At 51.7% G+C, this 23,475-nt stretch overlaps 1 protein-coding gene across 1 annotated transcript in view; it reads right to left on the bottom strand.

Moving 5' to 3' along the window:
• The window catches only part of ACE (angiotensin I converting enzyme), a 68,411-nt gene extending 45,257 nt beyond the window's left edge, over positions 1 to 23,154 (bottom strand). The window contains exons 1-2 of the mRNA XM_075580398.1: positions 22,232 to 23,154; positions 7,827 to 7,994 (exon numbers count right to left, since the gene is read on the bottom strand). Coding sequence (XP_075436513.1) covers positions 7,827 to 7,994; positions 22,232 to 22,441 — 378 coding nt within the window. The 5' untranslated portion in view covers positions 22,442 to 23,154. The remainder of the gene's footprint in view (positions 1 to 7,826; positions 7,995 to 22,231) is intronic.
• Positions 23,155 to 23,475: the final 321 nt, after the last annotated feature.

Here is a 23,475-nt window from a genome sequence, read left to right as displayed (position 1 = left end):
ATGCGTGGGTTCGTGTATGTGTATGCGTGCGTTCCGTGTATGTGTATATGATTATTAGTATATGCGTGCGTTCAGTGTATTTGTATGCGTGCGCTCTGTATGTGTGCGTTCCCTGTATGTGTGCATTCCGTGCATGTGTATGTGTGTGTTCAGTGTATGAGTATATGATTATTAGTATATGCGTGCGTTCCGTGCATGTGTATGCGTGCGTTCCGTGTATGAGTATATGATTATTAGTATATGCGTGCGTTCAGTGTATTTGTATGCGTGCGCTCTGTATGTGTGCGTTCCCTGTATGTGTGCATTCCGTGCATGTGTATGTGTGTGTTCCGTGTATGTGTATATGAATATTAATATACGTGTGTTTCGTGTATGAGTATATGGTTATTAGTGTATGCGTGTGTTCCGTGTCTGTGTATGTGTGCGTTCCCTGTATGTGTATGTGTGTTCCGTGTATGCGTGCGTTCCGTGTATGTGTATGCGTGCGTTCCGTGTATGTGTATGCGTGCGTTCCGTGTATGAGTATATGATTATTAGTATATGCGTGCGTTCAGTGTATTTGTATGCGTGCGCTCTGTATGTGTGCGTTCCCTGTATGTGTGCATTCCGTGCATGTGTATGTGTGTGTTCCGTGTATGTGTATATGAATATTAATATACGTGTGTTTCGTGTATGAGTATATGGTTATTAGTGTATGCGTGTGTTCCGTGTCTGTGTATGTGTGCGTTCCCTGTATGTGTATGTGTTTTCCGTGTATGCGTGCGTCCGTGCATGTGTATGCGTGTGTTCTGTGTCTGTGTATATGATTATTGGTTAATGTGAGCGTTCCGTGTATGTGTTTATGATTAGTAGTGTACGCTTACGTTCCGTGCATGTGTATGCTTGCGTTCTGTGTCTGTGTATTTGATTACTAGTGTATGCGTGTGTTCTGTGTCTGTGTATATGATTATTGGTTAATGTGAGCGTTCCGTGTATGTGTTTATGATTAGTAGTGTACGCTTACGTTCCGTGCATGTGTATACGTGCATTCCGTGTATGTGTGCGTACCCTGTATGTGTATGTGTGTTCCGTGCATGTGTGTATATGCGTGCGTTCCATGTATGTGTATGCATACGTTCCGTGCTTGTGTATGCATACGTTCCGTGCATGTGTACGCGTGCGTTCTGTGTGCTTATTCCCGTGTGTGCATTGCTGGCAGCAGCTGTTCATTTCTTGAAGAGCGTTTCCATTGATTGCACATTTAACATCCTCATTAAATGCTTCAATTACAGTTTGCCGGGCTCTGATGGAGTCTGCACAGCCCCGGCACGTATCAATCAGCCGAACACCCCCCCCCCCCACCCCCCCCGGCGTTCATCAAGGTCAGAGCCGGACTTATTCCCAAAGCAACGGTGAAGCCGAGAGAGAGAGAGAGAGAAGAGAGGAGAGAGAGAGAGAGAGAGAGAGAGAGAGAGAGAGAGAGAGAGAGAGAGAGAGAGGACATGCAGTGCAGAAAAGTGCGTGTATGACAAGAACAAGTACTGTAAGAGAGTGTTCTGAAGTGTGACAAAAAATTATGATGTCTAGTAGGGCATATATATATATATATATATATATATATATAAACACACACACTGATACTAAGGGCACTTGTGATGTGCCCCATCGTATGCCAACGTCTTTTTGGGACGGTGGGAAAGGGAGAGAGTTTTCACTGATGAACGTATGCATTATACCCGTCATATCCCACTGGATCCGGTACATAGACGCCGTCCAGTACCTTTGGGAGGGGTTACGTCGTCGAATGTACCGGATTCATTGAAGCATTGAATTCGAATGAACTTAATATTCGTCTAACACCTGATATCTCGGACGGTAAAGTATCTTTTCTAGACCCGTCTATTAGCATCGACGATGGTTTAGAAAAAGAGGCTGATGTTTTTAGGAAAGAAGCAGCCACCAACCTTCTCTTACATTTTACCAGCTGCCACCCGGCTTCGTTGAAGGAAAGGGATACCCGTTGGGCAACTGTACCGCCTTAAGCGCAATTGCTCCAACCCCTTCAACGAGATGGCCAAAGAGCTTGCAGTTCTATTCCACGAGAGAGGGAATAGTAAGAGATCTCTTGCAAGAGCTATGTATAAGGTGGAACACCAGTATAGGGATGAGTTGCTCATTCCCAAAGCTAAACAAAATCTACAGTGGGTGCCCCCCCACACCTGTTCACTTTATCTCAACATACAATCCACAATGGGAGGAAATGAGTCTCACCATACAGCGTCACTGGGGGGGATACTACAGGGAGAACCCAGTTTGGCTACTGTCATAGGACCACGGGTCCAGATGACCTCGCGCAGAGCTATGGACCTGGAAGATCAGCTGGTGTGCAGCCAATTTCGAGAACACCACGAGTGTCCATCAGCAAACCAAAGGGACTTTCTCTCCCGTGTGGCGGATGCAAATGTTGTAACTACATTTAAAAAAAAAAGAAAGCATTGGGTAACAGTAGGGGTACTCGAGTTTTTGAAGTAAGGGAGTTCTTTAACTGTAACTGTAAAGGACTCGTGTATGGTCTCCCATGTCCATGCCAATGTCTTTATGTCGGGATAACCACAAGAGAACTTAAGGTGCGGGTCCTTGAGCATGTTGGTAATATACGTAATGCTGGTCGGGATCTCACCTAAAAGCTTATCAGTGTGGCAAGGGACTTTCATTCAAAACATGCAGGGTCTACTAGGGGCCTTATAGCCCGAGGGCGGTTGGGGGGGGGGGGGGGGTAGAGAAAGTGACCTTAGGCAACAGAGGAGGAGATCTTGAGGCAGCCCTACTACGACGGGAGTCCAGGTGGATCTTTACTTTGGACTCGGTCTTCCCTAAAGGCCTTAATAAGGGTCTCAGTTTTGCATCATTTTTGTAGCTTACTTCATCTTTTTTTTTTTATCTATCTCTTTATATTTATTTTGTTCTTTTATTTTGCTTCCCCTCTTTTATGTCACATTTATATATCTTTTACTATATATTTGTGAAAGCGTCATATGTTTCTATGTCTGTATGTGTCTCCCTGTGTCCCTCCCTGTGTCCCTAGCGGCAATCCCATTGGACCTTGGGCCAGGCCAATGAGATTGCTCCCTTGGGCCGCCCGCCCCCGCACACCTCTCATTGGCCTGAGGCGGAGTGACGGGCCAAAAGAGAGACGGGGAGACACACACAGACACACACAGACACACACAGACACACACACACACACCACCCCCTTCCCCCCCCACGCTCTCTGCGGCTCTCCCCTCACATAGGCCGCTCCCCCAGCTGACCATCCCTGAGAGCGCTCCCCACGGCTCTCACCACCCATAGGCCACTCCCTCACCCCTCCCCCCCCACCCGCTCCCCCCCTCCCCTCGTGCTCCCCCCGCGCTCCCCCCCCGCCCCTCTTATCCCCCCCCCCCACACACACACAGAGCACGCGGCTCTCCCCTCACACAAGCCGCTCCCCGTCCCCGAGGGCGCTCCTCCGGCTGTCTCCGCCTCTCCTCCGGCTGTCTCCGCCTCTCCCCGCGGGAGGCGCAGCACCTCCTCACCGGAGCGTCTCAGCCTCACAGCCGCGGAGGAGCCCGAGGTGGAGGAGGAGGGCGGCCGGTACCCGGAGGAACAGGAGCGCGGCCGTGTGCAAGGTGACTAAACGCAGGGGAATGGGTTATTTAACGCGTCCCTGACTCACCCTGCCCTTTGACCCTCCCTGCCCCCCCTACCCTCCCTGCCCCCCCTACCCTCCCTGCCCCCCTGCCCCCTGCCCCCCCTGCTGCCCTTTGCCCCCTGCCCTCCCTCCCCCTGCCCTTTGCCCCCTGCCCTCCCTCCCCCTGCCCTTTGCCCCTGCCTTTGCCCCCTGCCCTCCCTCCCCCTGCCCTTTGCCCCCTGCCCTCCCTCCACCTGCCCCTCCTCCACATGCCCCCCAGCCCTTTGCCCCCTGCCCCCCCAGCCCTTTGCCCCCTGCCCTTTTCCCCCTGTTTGCCCCCCCTGCCCATTGCCCCTGCCCTCCCTCCCCCTCCCCCTGCCCTTTGCCCCCTGCCCTCCCTCCCCCTGCCCTTTTCCCCCTGCCCTCCCTCCCCCTGCCCTTTGCCCCCTGCCCTTTGCCCCCTGCCCTTTGGCCCCCCCGCTCCTCCCTGCCCTTTTGCCCCCCCGCCCCTCCCTGCCTTTTGGCCCCCCCGCCCCTCCCTGCCCTTTGCCCCTCCCTGCCCTTTGCCCCGCCCGTCCCTGCCCTTTGCCCTGCCCCTCCCTGCCCTTTGCCTCTCCCTGCCCTTTGCCCCACCCCTCCCTGCCCTTTGCCCCTCCCTGCCCTTTGCCCCTCCCTGCCCTTTGCCCCTCCCTGCCCTTTGCCCCGCCCCTCCTTGCCCTTTGCCCCTCCCTGCCCTTTGCCCTGCCCCTCCCTGCCCTTTGCCCCTCCCTGCCCTTTGCCCCGCCCCTCCCTGACCTTTGCCCCTCCCTGCCCTTTGCCCTGCTCCTCCCTCCCCTCCCTGCCCAACCCGGCCCTCCCTGCAACCCGCCAACCCCCCGCCCTGCCCCCCCGCCCCTCCCTGCCCTTTGCCCCCCCCGCCCCTCCCTGCCCTTTGCCCCCCCCCCCCACCCCTCCCTGCCCTTTGCCCCCCCCCACCCCTCCCTGCCCTTTGCCCCCCCCGCCCCTCGCCCCCCCCCGCCTCTCCCTGCCCTTTGCCCCCCTGCCCTTTGCCCTCCCCACCCTTCTACGCCCCTTGGCCCCCCCCCCCGCCCTTCCACTCCATGCCCCCCACCCTTCTACGCCCCTTGCCCCCCCGCCCTTCCACTCCATGCCCCCTGCCCTTCCACGCCCGGGCAACGCCGGGTATATCAGCTAGTATATATATATCTCCACATATACAGTATATATATATATGTTATTCTTCCTTGTTGCTGGTTTTTGTGTTTGTCTTTTCTTCTATTTTGTGTGTGTGTTGGTTTTTCTCTTTTTGTCAGCAGTGTGTGGCAGCAGTGTGTGGCAGCAGTGTGACAGCATTGTGTGGCAGCAGTGTGACAGCATTGTGTGGCAGCAGTGTGTGGCAGCAGTGTGTGGCAGCAGTGTGTGGCAGCAGTTTGTGACAGCAGTGTGTGACAGCAGTGTGTGACAGCAGTGTGTGACAGCAGTGTGTGACAGCAGTGTGTGACAGCAGTGTGTGACAGCAGTGTGTGGCAGCAGTGTGTGACAGCAGTGTGTGGCAGCAGTGTGTGGCAGCAGTTTGTGACAGCAGTGTGTGACAGCAGTGTGTGACAGCAGTGTGTGACTGCAGTGTGTGACAGCAGTGTGTGACAGCAGTGTGTGACAGCAGTGTGTGACAGCAGTGTGTGGCAGCAGTGTGTGACAGCAGTGTGTGGCAGCAGTGTGTGGCAGCAGTGTGTGGCAGCAGTGTGTGACAGCAGTGTGTGACAGCAGTGTGTGGCAGCAGTGTGTGACAGCAGTGTGTGGCAGCAGTGTGTGACTGCAGTTTGTGGCAGCAGTGTGTGGCAGCATTGTGTGGCAGCAGTTTGTGACAGCAGTGTGTGACAGCAGTGTGTGACAGCAGTGTGTGGCAGCAGTGTGTGGCAGCAGTGTGTGACAGCAGTGTGTGACAGCAGTGTGTGACAGCAGTGTGTGACAGCAGTGTGTGGCAGCAGTGTGTGGCAGCAGTGTGTGACAGCAGTGTGTGACAGCAGTGTGACAGCTGTGTGTGACAGCATTGTGTGGCAGCAGTTTGTGGCAGCAGTGTGTGGCAGCAGTGTGTGGCAGCAGTGTGACAGCATTGTGTGGCAGCAGTGTGTGACAGCAGTGTGTGACAGCAGTGTGTGACACCAATGTGACAGCAGTGTGACAGCTGTGTGTGACAGCAGTGTGTGACACCAATGTGACAGCAGTGTGTGACAGCAGTGTGTGGCAGCAGTGTGTGGCAGCAGTGTGTGACAGCAGTGTGTGACACCAATGTGACAGCAGTGTGACAGCAGTGTGTGACACCAATGTGACAGCAGTGTGACAGCAGTGTGTGACACCAGTGTGACAGCAACTATCAGCATCAGTGCCTTTATTACGGGACATTGCGCCTGCGATCTGTACTATCTCAGCCTCACTGGAGCAGCGTTGATTCTTTGCTGCTCACATCATTGTTTCTGCTCGCTGCTTTGCCTTTACTACGGGACATTGCGTTTGTGCTATCGGGAGTCAGTACCGCTGCTTTTACTGCTCGGGGTAACAGGACTCTGCAGCTGTTACCTCCCCTCCCACGGCTGGGCTCACACCGCTGTGTTTGCTGGTTTAGAGAGGTTTATAGGAGTGATATCTATATCACCTTATATACAGTATCTTTACTATAGCGGCACCACACATCTGCTTACTTATTTACCTGATATGTTGCAGAGATATTGGTGAATATGACGGTCCGAAGGGACCATTTATATCCTGCTGAGAGTGCTTATTGCATTGGGGCTTTCCTACCACACCGCCAGGCCTGGTACATTTAAATCCACACGTATGCCACACTTGCTTCGGCACGACGGGTGTTTATTTCAGTGAGATACACCGGTGATCTTTACTATCTCAGTCTCGCTGGGGCAGCCTTTGTCCTTTGTTGCTCCTATCATTTTTGTGCTCGCTGTTGCATCTCTGTATATTTATACATCTGTTTTACACACGGATGTTGTCACACTAGCAAGGTTTATGGATACACTTTCCTAATTTTTGTTAAGTACACATTACCAATTATCCGTTTTCCACGCATTATTAACACTGTGAGGCTAGTCTATTTTGGTACCGCTTTTAGTGTATTAAGAATATATATATATATATATATATATATATATATATATATATATATATATATATATATATATATATATAGCCAATAAAGAATATCACTTGTGAGCACATTCACATGTCTTAGACAGGTCTGCAACCCTGCCTTTCACTATCACCTAGCATACAGTGCTTCCACTGCAGCAAGGGATTCTGGGAAAGGACATGCACCCCTGCCTTTCACCATTATCACCCAGCACACAGTGCTTCCACTGCAGCAAGGGATTCTGGGAAATGACATGCACCCCTGCCTTTCACCATTATCACCCAGCACACAGTGCTTCCACTGCAGCAAGGGATTCTGGGAAATGACATGCAATTGAGCACACAGTGTCACCTTTTGCCTGGAATATCCATTCACTCTCTGGAGTTCGTGCATGTGTCAGGAATCCGCCTCGGAGGAAGGTGGTATATCAAAACGCTGGTATTTACTGTATACGGACATTAAAGGCCCAATGAAACGCGCACTCCCGCTGGAACAGGGTTAAAGGTTCATCGTTCCGAGTGCCGGTAACCTCACCGCCGCGCGGCGCCCCCTTGCGACTCGCCATGGCGTGTGACGTCGCACCCAGCAGGACACAGCTGCGGGCCTGAGAGATTGGCCGTAGCGGCGTCAGCATGGGGGGGGGGGGGGTGGGAAGGGGGAGGGGCAGGCGGGAGACACTGGACGGGCCTGATGCGTTTCCTCTCGCTCTCTCTGCTTCTCCGCGGCTTTGGGAATACCGGGGTGTCGACACTCTCAAGGGAGTATAAACCCTTCGAACCCTCTCCGACGCTTGGAACCTATTCTGATGCTAAGGAGACCTTTATATCAAGCTCGTCTCCTCTATGGGGATCCGTAGTGGAAAGCGAACCTACGTCTCCCAGAATCCTTTGCAGCCGAGTAAAGGTGTCGCTGGAGAACTCAGTCCAGGGATCGGTTGAAGGGGGGGCGGCCAATCGAGCGGCTAGTTAGAGGCATAGTAGGGGGTTCGGAGGGGGGAAGTCCCACGCCTGGGTGGTTAGAGAAGGTCCCACTCACCTCCTCACGCTCCGGCATGACCAAGTTGGACGCCCCGAGGGTCCGGATGGAGCTGATGATCTTCTTGAGCTGGGTGTCGGTGAAGTTCTCCCAGATGGGGTCGTACAGGTCCTTGGCTTTGTGACCCCAGGCCTCGTTGAACTCCTGCTCCTCCAGTGAGGCGGCGATCTGCAACACACAGGGGGGCGGTAGAGGAGAGGGTAAGTGGGGGCTCATGGTGGCGACCTCGGGGTGGAGAGGTCATTGGACTACAATGCCCCATCCGAAGTCTCTAAGTAGGTGTTGAGCGCAGGGCGTAGCGAGAGGACAGCACCGCGGGTTAGGGACGGAGCCAACGGACTCTTTGTAGCTCATGATAACGAAGGAGGGGGAACATGACAGCCCTATCTCTGTATAACATGCGGCCCGTGAAGAGGGTAACGCAGGGTGAAAGAGAACTTGTGTACAGTAATAACCGTGTGGGAAGAGGCGCAGGGAAGCGGGGGCTGCACGAGTAGGACACAACGAGTGGTGGTGGAACAACTATTTATTCACTTGTACACTGGAGGTGTACGCTGTAGTATTTTCTCACCGCAGTTACACATACACACACATACACATACACATACACACACACACACACATACACATACACATCCCTCCCCTAACATCTGCATAAACTCACTGAGACACACACACACACACACACACACATAGATACACATACACACAAATACACATACACACACATATATATATATACACACACATACACACACACACACAAACACACATAGATACACATACACACACACATACACACACACATACACACACATACACATGCACATGCACATACACATGCACATCCCTTCCCTAACATCTGCTTAAACTCACCGAGACACACACACACACACATATAGATACACATACACACAAATACACATACACACACCCCGGCAAACATCACATCCCTCCCCTAACATCTGCATAAACTCACCCAGACACACACAGATACACGCACATACACACAAATACACATACACACACTCCGGCAAACATCACATCCCTCCCCTAACATCTGCATAAACTCAACCCAGAGTCACGCACACACACACACACACACACACACACACACACACACACACACACACACACACACACACACACACACACACACACACAGCTCTCATACATATATACTCACACACACACACAGCTCTTATATACACACACACGCACACAGCTCACACAGCCCACACAGCCCACACACACACACACAGCTCACACACACACACACACACACACACACACACACACACACACACACACACACACACACACACACACACACACACACACACACACACACAGCTCTCATACATATATACGCACACACACACAGCTCTTATATACACACACACGCACACACACACACACACACACACACACACACACACACACACACACACACACACACACACACACACACACACACACACACACACTCACACACTCACACACTCACACACTCACACACAGCTCTCATACATACGCTCTCACACACACATCTCTCTCATACATATACACGCACACACACACACACACAGCTCTTATACACACACACACACAGCTCTCATACATACACACTCACACACACACACACACACATACACATCTCTCATACATACACACAAACACACACATAGCTCTCATACATATATACACACACACACACCTCTTATACACACGCACACACACTCACATACACACAGCTCTCATACATACACACACACACACACACACACACACACACACACACACACACACACACACACACACACACACAGCTCTCATACATACACATTCACACACACAGCTCTCATACATACACATTCACACACACAGCTCTCATACACACTCACACACAGCTCTCTCACACACACACACACACACAGCTCTCTCAAACACACACACAGCTCACACACACACACACACACACACACACACACACACACACCTCTCATACTTATATACACACACACACACACACACACACATTCCAAACGGTCCCACTCACGCTCCCATGCAATTAGCGGCTAATCGCTGCACGGTTCTGCTGATTCCAGCTCGTTATCTCCCGGCTCAGGAAACCTGCGTGTTTTTATTTCTCAGAGAAGATGATTATTTTATTTTTATGTTTTCCCTCCTCCGTCCGGAGACCCCGGCAGCGGCCACCTTAACCCGAACATCCCCGTGGCAAAGAAGCAGAGACCGGGAGAGTGTGTGTAACATCTCCTTCCCTCGGGCCTGCCGATCGTTCCTCACCCACAGTAACTGCACCCCCAAACCTTAATGGGATCAGCTGTGCGGGGGCACCAATCCCCACGCTATGTAACACCCCCTAACATCCGCACCCCCAAACCTTAATGGGACCAGCTGTGCGGCGGGACCAGTCCCCACGCTATGTAACACCCCCTAACATCCGCACCCCCAAACCTTAATGGGACCAGCTGTGCGGCGGGACCAGTCCCCACGCTATGTAACACCCCCTAACATCCACACCCCCAAACCTTAATGGGATTAGCTGTGCGGCTGGACCAGTCCCCACGCTATGTAACACCCCCTAACATCCGCACCCCCAAACCTTAATGGGATTAGCTGTGCGGCTGGACCAGTCCCCACGCTATGTAACACCCCCTAACATCCTCACCCCCAAACCTTAATGGGACCAGCTGTGCGGCTGCACCAGTCCCCACGCTATGTAACACCCCCTAACATCCGCACCCCCAAACCTTAATGGGACCAGCTGTGCGGCTGCACCAATCCCCACGCTATGTTACACCCCCTAACATCCTCACCCCCAAACCTTAATGGGACCAGCTGAGCGGCTGGACCAGTCCCCACGCTATGTAACACCCCCTAACATCCTCACCCCCAAACCTTAATGGGACCAGCTGTGCGGGGGCACCAATCCCCACGCTATGTAACACCCCCTAACATCCTCACCCCCAAACCTTAATGGGACCAGCTGTGCGGCGGGACCAGTCCCCACGCTATGTAACACCCCCCAACATCCTCACCCCCAAACCTTAATGGGACCCGCTGTGCGGCTGGACCAGTCCCCACGCTATGTAACACCCCCTAACACCCCCAAACCTTAATGGGACCAGCTGTGCGGGGGCACCAATCCCCACGCTATGTAACACCCCCTAACATCCTCACCCCCAAACCTTAATGGGACCAGCTGTGCGGCGGGACCAGTCCCCACGCTATGTAACACCCCCCAACATCCTCACCCCCAAACCTTAATGGGACCCGCTGTGCGGCTGCACCAGTCCCCACGCTATGTAACACCCCTAACATCCACACCCCCAAACCTTAATGGGACCAGCTGTGCGGCTGGACCAGTCCCCACGCTATGTAACACCCCTAACATCCACACCCCCAAACCTTAATGGGACCAGCTGTGCGGCTGCACCAGTCCCCATGCTATGTAACACCCCCTAACATCCCCACCCCCAAACCTTAATGGGACCAGCTGTGCGGCTGGACCAGTCCCCACGCTATGTAACACCCCCTAACATCCCCACCCCCAAACCTTAATGGGATTAGCTGTGCGGCTGGACCAGTCCCCACGCTATGTAACACCCCCTAACATCCGCACCCCCAAACCTTAATGGGACCAGCTGTGCGGGGGCACCAATCCCCACGCTATGTAACACCCCCTAACATCCACACCCCCAAACCTTAATGGGACCAGCTGTGCGGCTGCACCAATCCCCACGCTATGTAACACCCCCTAACATCCTCACCCCCAAACCTTAATGGGACCAGCTGTGCGGCTGGACCAGTCCCCACGCTATGTAACACCCCCTAACACCCCCAAACCTTAATGGGACCAGCTGTGCGGCGGGACCAGTCCCCACGCTATGTAACTCCCCCTAACATCCGCACCCCCAAACCTTAATGGGACCCGCTGTGCGGCTGCACCAATCCCCACGCTATGTAACACCCCCTAACATCCACACCCCCAAACCTTAATGGGATTAGCTGTGCGGCTGGACCAGTCCCCACGCTATGTAACACCCCCTAACATCCTCACCCCCAAACCTTAATGGGACCCGCTGTGCGGCTGCACCAATCCCCACGCTATGTAACACCCTCTAACATCTGCACCCCCAAACCTTAATGGGACCAGCTGTGCGGCTGGACCAGTCCCCACGCTATGTAACACCCCCTAACATCCTCACCCCCAAACCTTAATGGGACCAGCTGTGCGGCTGCACCGATCCCCACGCTATGTAATACCCCCTAACATCCACACCCCCAAACCTTAATGGGACCAGCTGTGCGGCTGGACCAGTCCCCACGCTATGTAACACCCCCTAACATCCTCACCCCCAAACCTTAATGGGACCAGCTGTGCGGCTGCACCAGTGCCCACGCTATGTAACACCCCTAACATCCCCACCCCCAAACCTTAATGGGACCAGCTGTGCGGCTGCACCAGTCCCCACGCTATGTAACACCCCCTAACATCCTCACCCCCAAACCTTAATGGGACCAGCTGTGCGGCTGCACCAGTCCCCACGCTATGTAACACCCCCTAACATCCTCACCCCCAAACCTTAATGGGACCAGCTGTGCGGCTGCACCAGTCCCCACGCTATGTAACACCCCCTAACATCCTCACCCCCAAACCTTAATGGGATCAGCTGTGCGGCTGGACCAGTCCCCACGCTATGTAACACCCCCTAACATCCTCACCCCCAAACCTTAATGGGACCAGCTGTGCGGCTGGACCAGTCCCCACGCTATGTAACACCCCCTAACATCCACACCCCCAAACCTTAATGTGACTGAATTATACCTGCTCCTCACGGTATAAGCAGCCTATCCCAGCATGTATTAGTGTGTTTGCTTGTCGGACACACCGTGCGTCTCACGTGTTAGCGGCACTGTGCACACTCCAGTAGATACTGGCACACACTGCGCATTACTCTGCCTGACCTCCCACCTACCCCTACACCCTCTGTCCCAGCGGGGGCTCCATAGGCTGTATTATATATGGACGTGTCTCTCTGCAAATAAACATGTTATGTTTAATACTGTATATCTGAGTACATCCTGTAGGGAGTGTCGCCTTCCATGCAGTAATTAATCCAATTCCCCGGCCCCGCTGCTATAAAACGTTATGGTGCACTGGCTGAGCTAGGATTATTCTTTATATATTGCAATGTGTACACGATATCTCGGGAATGCCCCATATTCATGAATAATCTGTCATGTGGAATAACCCCACGCTGTTAATATTTCTATACATCCACACACACATTCACACACACACACACGCACGCACACACACACACACACACACACACACACATTTTTACACACACACATTCTCACACACACATACACACACACACACACACACACACACACACATTCTTACACACACACCCACACATTCTTGCACACACACAAACACACACACACACACATTCTTAAACACACACAGGCTCTTACACGCACTTTCTTACATGCACATTCTTACACACACACATACACACATGGATATTCACACACACATGGATATTCACACAAGCACGGATGCACACGCATGCACGAATTCCCACACGCACACAAAAACATGCAAAAATTTCCACACACACATGGACACATTCACACACACACAAACATGCACAAATATCCACACACACATGGACCATTTACCGTCACACACAGATTATAATGAGATGTATCACATTCTGCGTCTCTGTCCCAACTTGCACCTTGGGGAGAGTCAGTAGGAGGAGTTGGGGGAGGTACATGGTGCACAGATTATAATGAGATGTATCACATTCTGCGTCTCTGCCCCAGCTTGCACCTTGGGGAGAGTCAGTAGGAGGAGTTGGGGGGGAGTTACATGGGGCACAGATTATAATGCGATGTATCACATTCTGCAATACTGCCCCAGCTTGCACCTTGGGGAGAGTCAGTAGCAGGAGTTGGGGGGGAGTTACATGGTGCACAGATTATAATGAGATGTATCACATTCTGCGTCTCTGCCCCAGCTTGCACCTTGGGGAGAGTCAGTAGGAGGAGTTGGGGGAGTTACATGGGGCACAGATTATAATGAGATGTATCACATTCTGCAATACTGCCCCAGCTTGCACCTTGGGGAGAGTCAGTAGGAGGAGTTGGGGGGGAGTTACATGGGGCACAGATTATAATGCGATGTATCACATTCTGCAATACTGCCCCAGCTTGCACCTTGGGGAGAGTCAGTAGGAGGAGTTGGGGGAGTTACATGGTGCACAGATTATGATGAGATGTATCACATTCTGCGTCACTGCCCCAGCTTGCACCTTGGGGAGAGTCAGTAGGAGGAGTTGGGGGAGTTACATGGTGCACAGATTATAATGAGATGTATCACATTCTGCGTCACTGCCCCAGCTTGCACCTTGGGGAGAGTCAGTAAGAGGAGTTGGGGGAGTTACATGGTGCACAGATTATAATGAGATATATCACATTCTGCGTCTCTGTCCCAGCTTGCACCTTGGGGAGAGTCAGTAAGAGGAGTTGGGGGAGTTACATGGTGCACAGATTATAATGAGATATATCACATTCTGCGTCTCTGTCCCAGCTTGCACCTTGGGGAGAGTCAGTAGGAGGAGTTGGGGGGGAGTTACATGGGGCACAGATTATAATGCGATGTATCACATTCTGCGTCTCTGTCCCAGCTTGCACCTTGGGGAGAGTCAGTAGGAGGAGTTGGGGGGAGTTACATGGGGCACAGATTATAATGAGATGTATCACATTCTGCGTCTCTGCCCCAGCTTGCACCTTGGGGAGAGTCAGTAGGAGGAGTTGGGGGGAGTTACATGGGGCACAGATTATAATGAGATGTATCACATTCTGCGTCTCTGCCCCAGCTTGCACCGTGGGGAGAGTCAGTAGGAGGAGTTGGGGGGAGTTACATGGGGCACAGATTATAATGAGATGTATCACATTCTGCGTCTCTGCCCCAGCTTGCACCTTGGGGAGAGTCAGTAGGAGGAGTTGGGGGGGAGTTACATGGTGCACAGATTATATTGAGATATATCACATTCTGCGTCTCTGCCCCAGCTTGCACCTTGGGTAGAGTCTGTAGGAGGAGTTGGGGGAGTTACATGGTGCACAGATTATAATGAGATGTATCACATTCTGCGTCTCTGTCCCAGCTTGCACCTTGGGGAGAGTCAGTAGGAGGAGTTGGGGGGAGTTACATGGTGCACAGATTATAATGAGATGTATCACATTCTGCGTCTCTGCCCCAGCTTGCACATTGGGGAGAGTCAGTAGGAGGAGTTGGGGGGAGTTACATGGTGCACAGATTATAATGAGATGTATCACATTCTGCGTCTATGTCCCAGCATGCACCTTGGGGAGTCAGTAGGAGGAGTTGGGGGGAGTTACATGGGGCACAGATTATAATGAGATGTATCACATTCTGCGTCTCTGTCCCAGCTTGCACCTTGGGGAGAGTCAGTAGGAGGAGTTGGGGGGAGTTACATGGTGCACAGATTATAATGAGATGTATCACATTCTGCGTCTCTGCCCCAGCTTGCACCTTGGGGGGAGTCAGTAGGAGGAGTTGGGGGAGTTACATGGTGCACAGATTATAATGAGATGTATCACATTCTGCGTCTCTGTCCCAGCTTGCACCTTGGGGAGAGTCAGTAGGAGGAGTTGCGGAGAGTTACATGGTGCACAGATTATAATGAGATGTATCACATTCTGTGTCTCTGCCCCAGCTTGCACCTTGGGGAGAGTCAGTAGGAGGAGTTGGGGGAGTTACATGGTGCACAGATTATAATGAGATGTATCACATTCTGCGTCTCTGTCCCAGCTTGCACCTTGGGGAGAGTCAGTAGGAGGAGTTGGGGGGAGTTACATGGTGCACAGATTATAATGAGATGTATCACATTCTGCGTCTCTGCCCCAGCTTGCACCTTGGGGAGAGTCAGTAGGAGGAGTTGGGGGGAGTTACATGGTGCACAGATTATAATGAGATGTATCACATTCTGTGTCTCTGCCCCAGCTTGCACCTGGGGAGAGTCAGTAGGAGGAGTTGGGGGAGTTACATGGTGCATAGATTATAATGAGATGTATCACATTCTGCGTCTCTGTCCCAGCTTGCACCTTGGGGAGAGTCAGTAGGAGGAGTTGGGGAGAGTTACATGGTGCACAGATTATAATGAGATGTATCACATTCTGCGTCTCTGCCCCAGCTTGCACCTTGGGGAGAGTCAGTAGGAGGAGTTGGGGGGGTTACATGGTGCACAGATTATAATGAGATGTATCACATTCTGCGTCTCTGTCCCAGCTTGCACCTTGGGGAGAGTCAGTAGGAGGAGTTGGGGGGAGTTACATGATGCACAGATTATAATGAGATGTATCACATTCTGCGTCTCTGTCCCAGCTTGCACCTTGGGGAGAGTCAGTAGGGGGAGTTGGGGGAGTTACATGAGGCACAGATTATAATGAGATGTATCACATTCTGCGTCTCTGCCCCAGCTTTCACCTTGGGGAGAGTCAGTAGGAGGAGTTGGGGGGAGTTACATGGGGCACAGATTATAATAAGATGTATCACATTCTGCGTCTCTGCCCCCGCTTGCACCTTGGGGAGAGTCAGTAGGAGGAGTTGGGGGGGAGTTACATGGTGCACAGATTATATTGAGATATATCACATTCTGCGTCTCTGCCCCAGCTTGCACCTTGGGTAGAGTCTGTAGGAGGAGTTGGGGTAGTTACATGGTGCACAGATTATAATGAGATGTATCACATTCTGCGTCTCTGTCCCAGCTTGCACCTTGGGGAGAGTCAGTAGAAGGAGTTGGGGAGAGTTACATGGTGCACAGATTATGATGAGATGTATCACATTCTGCGTCTCTGCCCCAGCTTGCACCTTGGGGAGAGTCAGTAGGAGGAGTTGGGGGAGTTACATGGGACACAGATTATAATGAGATGTATCACATTCTGCGTCTCTGTCCCAGCATGCACCTTGGGGAGAGTCAGTAGGAGGAGTTGGGGGGAGTTACATGGTGCACAGATTATAATGAGATGTATCACATTCTGCGTCTCTGCCCCAGCTTGCACATTGGGGAGAGTCAGTAGGAGGAGTTGGGGGGAGTTACATGGTGCACAGATTATAATGAGATGTATCACATTCTGCGTCTCTGCCCCAGCTTGCACCTTGGGGAGAGTCAGTAGGAGGAGTTGGGGGGAGTTACATGGTGCACAGATTATAATGAGATGTATCACATTCTGCGTCTCTGCCCCAGCTTGCACATTGGGGAGAGTCAGTAGGAGGAGTTGGGGGGAGTTACATGGTGCACAGATTATAATGAGATGTATCACATTCTGCGTCTATGTCCCAGCTTGCACATTGGGGAGAGTCAGTAGGAGGAGTTGGGGGGAGTTACATGGTGCACAGATTATAATGAGATGTATCACATTCTGCGTCTATGTCCCAGCATGCACCTTGGGGAGAGTCAGTAGGAGGAGTTGGGGGGAGTTACATGGGGCACAGATTATAATGAGATGTATCACATTCTGCGTCTCTGTCCCAGCTTGCACCTTGGGGAGAGTCAGTAGGAGGAGTTGGGGGGAGTTACATGGTGCACAGATTATAATGAGATGTATCACATTCTGCGTCTCTGCCCCAGCTTGCACCTTGGGGGGAGTCAGTAGGAGGAGTTGGGGGAGTTACATGGTGCACAGATTATAATGAGATGTATCACATTCTGCGTCTCTGTCCCAGCTTGCACCTTGGGGAGAGTCAGTAGGAGGAGTTGCGGAGAGTTACATGGTGCACAGATTATAATGAGATGTATCACATTCTGCGTCTCTGCCCCAGCTTGCACCTTGGGGAGAGTCAGTAGGAGGAGTTGGGGGTAGTTACATGGTGCACAGATTATAATGAGATGTATCACATTCTGCGTCTCTGTCCCAGCTTGCACCTTGGGGAGAGTCAGTAGGAGGAGTTGGGGGGAGTTACATGGTGCACAGATTATAATGAGATGTATCACATTCTGCGTCTCTGCCCCAGCTTGCACCTTGGCGAGAGTCAGTAGGAGGAGTTGGGGGGAGTTACATGGTGCACAGATTATAATGAGATGTATCACATTCTGCGTCTCTGCCCCAGCTTGCACCTTGGCGAGAGTCAGTAGGAGGAGTTGGGGGGAGTTACATGGTGCACAGATTATAATGAGATGTATCACATTCTGTGTCTCTGCCCCAGCTTGCACCTTGGGGAGAGTCAGTAGGAGGAGTTGGGGGAGTTACATGGTGCACAGATTATAATGAGATGTATCACATTCTGCGTCTCTGTCCCAGCTTGCACCTTGGGGAGAGTCAGTAGGAGGAGTTGGGGAGAGTTACATGGTGCACAGATTATAATGAGATGTATCACATTCTGCGTCTCTGCCCCAGCTTGCACCTTGGGGAGAGTCAGTAGGAGGAGTTGGGGGGGTTACATGGTGCACAGATTATAATGAGATGTATCACATTCTGCGTCTCTGTCCCAGCTTGCACCTTGGGGAGAGTCAGTAGGAGGAGTTGGGGGGAGTTACATGATGCACAGATTATAATGAGATGTATCACATTCTGCGTCTCTGTCCCAGCTTGCACCTTGGGGAGAGTCAGTAGGGGGAGTTGGGGGAGTTACATGAGGCACAGATTATAATGAGATGTATCACATTCTGCGTCTCTGCCCCAGCTTGCACCTTGGGGAGAGTCAGTAGGGGGAGTTGGGGGAGTTACATGAGGCACAGATTATAATGAGATGTATCACATTCTGCGTCTCTGTCCCAGCTTGCACCTTGGGGAGAGTCAGTAGGAGGAGTTGGGGGAGTTACATGGTGCACAGATTATAATGAGATGTATCACATTCTGCGCCTCTGCCCCAGCTTGCACCTTGGGGAGAGTCAGTAGGAGGAGTTGGGAGGAGTTACATGGTGCACAGATTATAATGAGATGTATCACATTCTGCGTCTCTGTCCCAGCTTGCACCTTGGGGAGAGTCAGTAGGAGGAGTTGGGGGAGTTACATGGTGCACAGATTATAATGAGATGTATCACATTCTGCGTCTCTGCCCCAGTTTGCACCTTGGGGAGAGTCAGTAGGAGGAGTTGGGGGAGTTACATGGTGCACAGATTATAATGAGATGTATCACATTCTGCGCCTCTGCCCCAGCTTGCACCTTGGGGAGAGTCAGTAGGAGGAGTTGGGAGGAGTTACATGGTGCACAGATTATAATGAGATGTATCACATTCTGCGTCTCTGTCCCAGCTTGCACCTTGGGGAGAGTCAGTAGGAGGAGTTGGGGGAGTTACATGGTGCACAGATTATAATGAGATGTATCACATTCTGCGTCTCTGTCCCAGTTTGCACCTTGGGGAGAGTCAGTAGGAGGAGTATTATACACAGAGCAGTGTGTATCTGTATTATACACAGAGCAGCGTATGTATCTGTATTATACACAGAGCAGCGTGTGTATTTGTATTATACACAGAGCTGTGTGTGTATCTGTATAAGAAACTGTCCATATATAACACTGACACTCTGCGTATAAACACACCTATCTCTAGGTAGATACAGAGGCCCTTAGATGCACACGTTTACACAAACACACACAGCACAACCTGCAACAACATATACTGTCATGTATATAAAGGGTTAATATGTGCAGCTTAGAGGGGAGAAGGGAGAGGGGATATGCGAGACACTGTCACATATATAAAGGGTTAATATGTGCAGCTTAGAGGGGAGAAGGGAGAGGGGGATATGGGAGAAACTGTCACATATATAAAGGGTTAATATGTGCAGCTTACAGGGGAGAAGGGAGAGGGGGATATGATAGAAACTGTCACATATATAAAGGGTTAATATGTGCAGCTTAGAGGAGAGAGGGGGATATGAGTGACACTGTCACATATATAAAGGGTTAATATGTGCATCTTAGAGGAGAGAGGGGGATATGAGAGACAATGTCACATATATAAAGGGTTAATATGTGCAGCTTAGAGGAGAGAGGGGGGTATGAGAGACAGTGTCACATATATAAAGGGTTAATATGTGCAGCTTAGAGGGGAGAAGGGAGAGGGGGATATGAGAGACACTGTCACATATATAAAGGGTTAATATGTGCAGCTTAGAGGAGAGAAGGGAGGGGGGGATATGAGAGAAACTGTCACATATATAAAGGGTTAATATGTGCAGCTTAGAGAGGAGAAGGGAGAGGGGGATATGAGAGACACTGTCACATATATAAAGGGTTAATATGTGCAGCTTAGAGGGGAGAAGGGAGAGGGGGATATGAGAGACACGGTCACATATATAAAGGGTTAATATGTGCAGCTCAGAGGAGAAGGGAGAGGGGGATATGGGAGACACTGTCACATATATAAAGGGTTAATATGTGCAGCTTAGAGGAGAAGGGAGAGGGGGATATGGGAGACACTGTCACATATATAAAGGGTTAATATGTGCAGCTTAGAGGAGAGAAGGGAGAGGGGGATATGAGAGACACTGTCACATATATAAAGGGTTAATATGTGCAGCTTAGAGGAGAGAAGGGAGAGGGGGATATGAGAGAAACTGTCACATATAAAGGGTTAATATGTGCAGCTTAGAGGGGAGAAGGGAGAGGGGGATATGGGAGAAACTGTCACATATATAAAGGGTTAATATGTGCAGCTTAGAGGAGAGAAGGGAGCGGGGGATATGAGAGATACTGTCACATATATAAAGGGTTAATATGTGCAGCTTAGAGGGGAGAAGGGAGAGGGGGATATGAGAGAAACTGTCATATATATAAAGGGTTAATATGTGCAGCTTAGAGGAGAGAAGGGAGAGGGGGATATGGGAGAAACTGTCACATATATAAAGGGTTAATATGTGCAGCTTAGAGGAGAGAAGGGAGAGGGGGATATGAGAGATACTGTCACATATATAAAGGGTTAATATGTGCAGCTTAGAGGGGAGAAGGGAGAGGGGGATATGAGAGACACTGTCACATATATAAAGGGTTAATATGTGCAGCTTAGAGGAGAGAGGGGGATATGAGTGACACTGTCACATATATAAAGGGTTAATATGTGCATCTTAGAGGAGAGAGGGGGATATGAGAGACAATGTCACATATATAAAGGGTTAATATGTGCAGCTTAGAGGAGAGAGGGGGGTATGAGAGACAGTGTCACATATATAAAGGGTTAATATGTGCAGCTTAGAGGGGAGAAGGGAGAGGGGGATATGAGAGACTGTCACATATATAAAGGGTTAATATGCAGCTTAGAGGAGAGAAGGGAGAGGGGGATATGAGAGATACTGTCACATATATAAAGGGTTAATATGTGCAGCTTACAGGGGAGAAGGGAGAGGGGGATATGGGAGATACCGTCACATATATAAAGGGTTAATATGTGCAGCTTAGAGGAGAGAGGGGGATATGAGTGACACTGTCACATATATAAAGGGTTAATATGTGCATCTTAGAGGAGAGAGGGGGATATGAGAGACAATGTCACATATATAAAGGGTTAATATGTGCAGCTTAGAGGAGAGAGGGGGGTATGAGAGACAGTGTCACATATATAAAGGGTTAATATGTGCAGCTTAGAGGGGAGAAGGGAGAGGGGGATATGAGAGACTGTCACATATATAAAGGGTTAATATGCAGCTTAGAGGAGAGAAGGGAGAGGGGGATATGAGAGATACTGTCACATATATAAAGGGTTAATATGTGCAGCTTACAGGGGAGAAGGGAGAGGGGGATATGAGAGAAACTGTCACATATATAAAGGGTTAATATGTGCAGCTTACAGGGGAGAAGGGAGAGGGGGATATGGGAGACACTGTCACATATATAAAGGGTTTCAACAGTACAGGAGAGAAGAGTTAGAACCAGAGGAAATTCTCTGCGAGGAAGTTGTTCTTCACGGAAAGGGTAGTGGATCCGTGGGACCGCCGCCCAGCAGAGGGGGTAACACAGTGAGGGGAATCAGACAGGCTTGGGGCAGACAGACTGTAAGAAAGGAAGCTGCGGATCTGATAGGACCTGAGGGGGTTACAGCGGGTCGGAGAGTGGGCCCCCTGGGGGGGACACGCGGCTCTTATCTGCAGGCACAGTCTGTGTCTGTATACACAACAGTCTGTATGACGAGAGAGGCTGAGGGAGCGGCTCACTTTATCTCCCCGTGCCTCAGGCACACATAGATTGTAAGCTCTGCGGGGCAGGTGACCGCGCCTGCCACCGCTCTACGTACAGCTCTGTGCTATACAGCAACAAACACATCGTGCTCACTCCTGTGGGCCAGCCCCTGCTCCGAGCTGATGGGTACCCCCCCCACCCCCACCCATGCCCGTCCCGTTACCTGGCGCTGCGAGTTATACTCCGTCAGGTTGGTGTTGTACTCCCAGCTGGCCTGGACGCTCAGGAAGAAGACCCTCTCCGCCGTGGCATTGTACGCCGTGGCGAAGTCGGCGGCCCCGGCTTCGTCCTTGCTGTAGTTCCCCGGCAGGAGGCTGCTGTCCAGCGCCAACGTGGACCCCACCAGGAGGAAACTCAGGAGAGATGCCCTCATCTCTGCTCCGGGAGGCGGTCACCTTCTTCTGCCCCGGGTGAGACGGTCACCTTCTTCTCCCCTCCGTGAGGCGGTCACCTTCTTCTCCCCCCCCCCCCCCCGTGAGGTGGTCACCTTCTTCTCCCCCCGTAAGGTGGTCACCTTCTTCTCCTCGGTGAGGTTATCACCTTCTTCCCCTGTGAGGTGGTCACCTTCTTCTCCTCAGTGAGGTGGTCACCTTCTTTCCCAAGTGAGGTGGTCACTTTCTCCTCCCTGGTGAGGTAGTCACCTTCTTCTCCTCAGTGAGGTGGTTCACTTTCTTCTCCCTTCGTAAGGTGGTCAACTTCTCTCCCTCGTGAGGTGGTCACCTTCTTCTCCCCCCAGTGAGGTAGTCACCTTCTAATCCCTCGTGAGGTGGTCCCCTTCTTCTCCCCCTGGTGAGGCGGTCACCTTCTTCTCCCCGGTGGTCACCTTCTTCTCCCCCCCGTGAGGTGGTCACCTTCTTCTCCCTCCGGTGAGGCGGTAACCTTCTTCTCCCCCCGGTGAGGCGGTGACCTTCTCCCCCTCTTGTTAGAGTGAGAGAGACCCAACGGGAAGGTTGCAGGTGGCTTATAAAGCCGGTGGGAGAGAGCCAGCCCACCGAGCAGAGATAAGGAGCATCGTGTGGCTGAGGGAGATGTCACAATACGCAGGGAGAAGGAACGGCTTCCAAAGTCCTCTGCAGACATGGTTCCTCAGCCCTCCGCCAGCACCAAGACTCTCCTCCCTCAGCCCCGAGTCGCGAGACGCCAGGTCTTAACCCTCTCACTGCAAGCTCAGCACAGGCTGCTGGGTGTGTTATACAGAGGCACGCTGCTCTGTGTATTACACACGCTGCTGGGTGTGTTATACAGAGGCACGCTGCTGGGTGTGCTATACAGAGGCACACTGCTGTGTGTGTTATACAGAGGCATGCTGCTGTGTGTGTTGTACAGAGGCACGCTGCTGTGTGTGTTATACAGAGGCACGCTGCTGTGTGTGTTATACAGAGGCACGCTGCTGTGTGTGTTATACAG

This window comes from Ascaphus truei, chromosome 23, assembly GCF_040206685.1.
Source record: "Ascaphus truei isolate aAscTru1 chromosome 23, aAscTru1.hap1, whole genome shotgun sequence".
Lineage (NCBI taxonomy): Eukaryota > Metazoa > Chordata > Amphibia > Anura > Ascaphidae > Ascaphus > Ascaphus truei.
This window is presented reverse-complemented; position numbering and strand designations above follow the sequence as displayed.